The following is a 5,453-nucleotide window of genomic DNA, read 5'->3' as shown; positions in this document are numbered from 1 at the left end:
TTTTTTTTTTTTTTTTTTTTTTTTTTTTTTTGCGAAACAGGGTTTCTCTGTGTAGTCCTGGCTGTCCTGGAACTCACTCTGTAGACCAGGCTGGCCTCGAACTCAGAAATTCGCCTGCCTCTGCCTCCCAGGTGCTAGGATTAAAGGCGTGCACTACCAAGCCCGGCTTTGGCCTCCTCATTTTAAATCAGCCTTCGTATGCTGTTCTACTGGCCACAGTTTTGGCACTAGGGTGGTCTACATTTAGCTGGGGTAAGGCCAGGCTAAAGAAGATCCACCCAGAAGGCTCCATTTACCTAGACAAGGTTGGCCTTCTGTCCTCAGCTCCATATCTGTGACCTCTCACAGACCAGATTGGGCTGTGACGTTCTCTACAAACAAAACTATTACACCTCGCTCTGGTCTCTGCCTGAACCTTCTGGCTGAGACTGTGATGTGTACCAGGGTGATTCCCTGAAAAGGACTCTGCTCCTAGACAGCCCCAACCAGGCTAGCCTGAGCATCCCAAGGGAGGAAGGATTGAGGAGCCTGGGATCTGGTGACTGGGGAAAGCAAAAGTCAACAAACTGTCTTCGGGACAGTGAGACAGTCAGTCTGTGCTCTGAGGAGACACTTGGGGGCATGTGCCAAGGATTGCATGTGTTCATTCACAGGCTGCAAGAGTACCAAGCCAGCAACTCGGTGAAGCCAAGTCAGGTCTCTGTGTCTTGGTTTCCCGTACTTATTTGAAGTCGACCTGAGGTTGCAATAAAATTGAGTGTGTTCCGACCCACGAAGGGAATGGGTCGAGGGTATGGGAGATTTCTCCTTAAGGTACCTGCTCCCCAATTCATCCTCCGGCCTCTCACGTTACCTTAGCAACACAGGCCAGCACCCACTGGGAACAGGCACTCTTTGTGTTCTCTCAGCTTCTGGAAGGTGCCTCAGTAGACAAACCTTCCTTTATGAAATGGTAGGCTTGCTGGAGACTGGTAAAAGAGGGGTGGAAAGTCCAACAGGAAGAGGTGTCTGCTGTTCACCGTGGGGTCTGGGGCAGATACCTCCCCAGAGGCCATTTGTGGGACCAGAACAGTTCCATCTCTTACAAGGAGTCCCAAGAGAGCCCTGCTGAGAAGCCTCGGGACCAGGTAAGGGTGAGAAGGATGGGAAGGGGTGTGTGTCAATGCAGAGAGAAGTGGCAAAGGCCCCTTGCTTTGGAGGATAATCTGAGTGACAAGGAGTCCAGGAGGAGGAAATGCTGTCCTGATTTGGTCCTGGGGTGGCATCCTAGAAAGAGCCGGGAGAACTGCAGCTGGGGCACTTACCTTCTCCAGGTTGGTGTTATCCAGCCAGAGGGTCTCCAGGTATCTACCGAAGGACTGGAAGGCATTGTCTGGGATGCTCTTCAGAGGGTTGTGAGACAGCTTCAGCTCCTCCACCACCCGAAGTTTGCTCAGGGCTGCTGAGGGGTAGCTAGACAGCTGGTTCTTGTCCAGGTGGAACTTGGCTAGGTTCTCCACATCATCCAGGGAACCAGGCTGCAGGGAACTGAGGGCATTTTCTGACAGGTAGAGCCAGCGCAAGTCCTTGGCCCCCTGGAAGGCTCCAGCACGCAGCTCTCGGATTTTGTTGTTGTTGAGTTGCAAGATGAAGAGGTTGACCAGTGGGGAGAGCAACCCCCGGGGCAGTTCTGACACTTTGTTGTGGTCTAGATAGAGGTAAGTGAGTTCAGTCAGGTCATCGAAGGCTCCAGCTCGCAATACCCGGATGTCGTTGTGGGACAGGTACAGGTAGATGAGCTGCTTCAGGCCTCGGAAGGCACCAGCCGCCACCTCGCGGATGTTGCAGTGTTGCAGGTGCAGGGAGACCAGGTTCGGCATGGTCCGAAACGAGTTGGCAGCCAGCACCGGGAAGTTGTTGCGCTGGAGATTGAGCAGTTTGGTTGTCTCTGATACCTTGGGGATCTTCTGCAGCCCCACCTTGTCGCAGATGACATGCTGCAGATCTCCATGGCAGTGGCAGTTTTGGGGGCAGGCGGCCAGCGCAGGCAGGAGGATGGCAAGAAAGACCAGACTGAATAAGAGCGCGCGAGCCATGGTTGGGACGCCTTGAGCCGGGGCTGGGGGCTAAGGCAGCGACAAGTCCTCGACTCTCGGGTCTCCCGGCCCATTTATAGGGCAGCCTTGACCGCAGTTGGCAGCGGAGCCAGCTACTACGTGGAGCACCGAAGCCACTGATTTAACCCCTTCCCGCCCAGAGATGCGCCCCCATCCTCGATGGCTGGGGGCCCTCTTTTCACAGCAGGAGACCATGTGTAGGGCTGAGGGTCCTTCCTCTGAACCCCAACCCCTTGGTTCCTGTTTGCAAACATTATGCTGCACTTTCCCCTACCCTCTATCTGGACCAACACCCCGAGGTGGGGTGGACGGTGATAGGTGTGTCGAGGGGCCTCTGAATTTCCACTGGGCAGAGGGAGGTGTTCCCAGAACTTATTTATTTGCTCAAGTTTGAGTCTCTACATCTCCCTCCCCCATAAACCCTTGGCAGACAGGTCACCCTGGACTCCGGGAGGGAGGAAGTGGGGCCCGACAGCCGGATGCGTCTCACCGCGGTCGGCCAGCCGGCGGCGCTTTAATGGAACTGTTGTGCCGCGCAGGCGGAGCGTGAGAGCTGCTGTGGGTTGGGCTCCCGCTTCTGGGTTCCTCAGTTATCCCAAGGAGGTGGGGGAGCTGGTTGCAGAGGCTAGCTGACAGCCCTGCATTTGGCTCTGCCCCTTCTCGGAGCCCAGTGGCACCAGGCCTGTAAGAGCTCCGGATTGTGGGCTTATCCACGACCCCTCTTAGCTCTGGGCTTCCTGTTCTATCCTTTGTACCCTCATTCCCTTTTCTAGGGATGAAGGCCACACAGAAATGTGGGAACTGGTGTGTGTGGGGAGTGAACCACAGGACTGACTGGCAACAACACACCTGGAGACCACAGGCCGCTGAACAAGCATGGTTGCACAGTCTCCTTCTTAATCTCCCCCAAATATCCTCATCTCCGGATCCTCCCCTCACCGGTGGTTAGAACCCACCCCTAAGGGGGGGTCTCAGAGTGGCAGCCTAGTGGCGCCAATGTGTACTTGGCAGAGGCCATAGCTGGGCAATGACCCCAGGACTGTGAGCTGGTGGGAGGTGGGGTGTTGGCTACAGGCAACCAACTCTGGCTAGCCAGATGCTAGGTTGTGGGCAGCCCCACCCTGGTGGACCAGGCTTCTGTTCACTTGCCAGCCACAGTGTCTGGAGTCCTGTGGACAAGGGAGGGTGAGCAGGCAGGTTACAGCTTTGGCCCAGGGTGAGCTCTGGGTTGCTTGGCCAGAGATGGCTTCTGTTTTGGGGAGGTGGAGGACGAGAGTCATACCTCAACTACGCCAGAACCACACCACCTGATGGTGTGCAGGCATGGAGGCCACCAACAGAGAGCTGGTAGAGGACAAGGTATCTAGACCTTCTCATGACACTCAATACATAGATGTGGGATTTGGGCTCCAAGCCTGCACTTCCCCTAAGCCTCTCTTACTCCTTGTCTCTAGAATGGGGTGTGTGTGGGTCATTCTTGGCCTAGAATGTTCTCGGATGGTATTTAGGGTGGCTGCTAGTTTTCCTGATGCACAGGATGTTCTAACCCCTGGAGGTTGCAGGGGTAGGTGTGTGTGTGTGTGTGTGTGCGCGCGCACATACACACACGTGCCTGGGACTGCCACAGGCCTTTTAAATTCATGCTCTGGCTATATTTTTGTTTTAATGAAAATAAACACACAGGATCATCTCCAGAGCTTGCAGGGCACCCACCCTAAGGCCAGGCACTTGTCCCAGGTTGGAGGGGAGTGGTGTCTGTGTGTCTGTACCACTCCCAGCTCAATCACAAGCCAGGCTGCCTTTCTCATCAAGTTTATGAGGCCTTTGGCTAAGAAGAGAGGGAGGGAGGCTGTTGTGGCCTGAAATCAAGACGGAAGGACCAAAGCAACCTGGAGATGGAGAGAGCAGCCATGGGTATCAGTGATGCCAGAAGCCACAGGCATCACAGGGCAGTGTCGGAACCTTGGCCACGAGAGGACTGGCTTCTAGTCTCAATTTGGTTTCTGACCAGGGGCCCTGCAGAGAGCTGCACTTCTGGCTTCTGACCTCTGGCTCTTGTCCCCTTGCTTACCTCAATCCTCACCATTCAGCTATCTAGGGTGGGTCACCCCAGCCCTCCTCTGTCCCTCACTTCCCTTCAAGCCATCTTTTTTGGCCCCTCTAGGTTGTTTATGGAACCACAGAGAACAGTCCCGTGACCTTCATGAACTTTCCCGAGGACACCCTGGAGCAGAAGGCTGGAAGTGTGGGCAGAATTATGCCTCACACGGAGGTGAGCCCCCGACGGATGCCCTCAGAGCCCACCTCCCACCGCGTGAGGACAGTTAGGGCTTTCCATCAGACATCTAAACAGCTCACTCAAATATAGAGGGCCCCAGCGCTGGGGGCTTGCTGGAGCTGGCCGGGGGTGGGGGGGTGGGGGGGTGGTGGTGGTGCTGGGACAGCAGCCCTGAACAGCAGCCAGCCAAACCTCTCCTCAGCCACCCTTCCTGTCTGAGGTGTGTTTTTGCCAAGCCCACTGTCTGTCTTGGGCAGCTAGGCCAGTCTCAAAAAGGAGCCAGAACACAGGGAATTTTTTCCTCTTATGTAGCTTTCTTCCCCCAGGCCCCTGCCTCTCATTCTTCTTTTGTCTGAGCATGGACTCTTCTTTTCTCAAGGTGTATATCCCTTGAAGGTCCCTTACACTTCAAAGACCCCAGAATACTCCTCAGTCTCAGACTCCTAGCTGTGACTCCTCTCTGGCTCCGACCGTGCAGCTTTATTCAGATCTTACTTAGTTTCTGTGCCTCTCTGGGGCAACTTAGAGGATGCCCATGCACTGGTTTTCCACAGCATCTCAGCCACCCTCTTTGGGATGTACCCTGAGGTTTGTCAGAGAGACAGCCTTCTTCCCATCCCTCAAGGGCAGACATGGAAGTACCCAGACCCACCTTCCCTTGGCCCATTGGCCATGGCTCTTGGTCTGCTAAGATTTTGGGTTCTCCCGCTCCTGATCACGTGGCACTGCGGTCATCTTCAGCTTCCTTGTTGCCTTGTGGGAAAAGAGGGGAGACAGTGGCCGTCCCTTCTGCATGGTTTATAATTCAGCATCTGGCACAACACTCCAGCAGGCCTCCTTTAAGGCTGCTCACTACCCAGCCCTGTCCTCAGTACCCTGTGTAAAAATACAGCCAGGGCAGGAATTTAAAAGGCATGTGGCACCCCTTCATAGAGACATAGCCTCCCCGTGGTTCAGGCCCAGTGTGGGTCTCTTCATGGCAGTGGATCTATTCAAGCTTCTCTTTCCTTTCCCTGGACTTCGATGAGTAGAGCCAGCAGCTTCATTTCTGAGAGGGTAAAGGAGAAAGAAAAGCCCCC

The 5,453-nt window shown here is 54.9% G+C and overlaps 2 protein-coding genes across 2 annotated transcripts in view; one reads left to right on the top strand and one right to left on the bottom strand.

Moving 5' to 3' along the window:
* Chad (chondroadherin) overlaps positions 1-2,126 on the bottom strand; it is a 3,322-nt gene extending 1,196 nt beyond the window's left edge. Inside the window, exon 1 of the mRNA XM_029483753.1 lies at positions 1,305-2,126. Coding sequence (XP_029339613.1) covers positions 1,305-2,075 — 771 coding nt within the window. The 5' untranslated portion in view covers positions 2,076-2,126. The remainder of the gene's footprint in view (positions 1-1,304) is intronic.
* Positions 1-5,453, top strand: part of Acsf2 (acyl-CoA synthetase family member 2) — a 42,586-nt gene that overhangs the window by 32,024 nt on the left and 5,109 nt on the right. The window contains exon 11 of the mRNA XM_029483555.1: positions 4,261-4,448. Within this exon, the coding sequence (XP_029339415.1) occupies positions 4,261-4,448 (188 nt within the window). The remainder of the gene's footprint in view (positions 1-4,260; positions 4,449-5,453) is intronic.

The sequence above is a fragment of the Mus caroli genome, chromosome 11, assembly GCF_900094665.2.
Source record: "Mus caroli chromosome 11, CAROLI_EIJ_v1.1, whole genome shotgun sequence".
Classification (NCBI taxonomy): domain Eukaryota; kingdom Metazoa; phylum Chordata; class Mammalia; order Rodentia; family Muridae; genus Mus; species Mus caroli.
The sequence above is the reverse complement of the archived record's forward strand: the minus strand, read 5'-3'. Positions and strand labels throughout refer to the sequence as shown.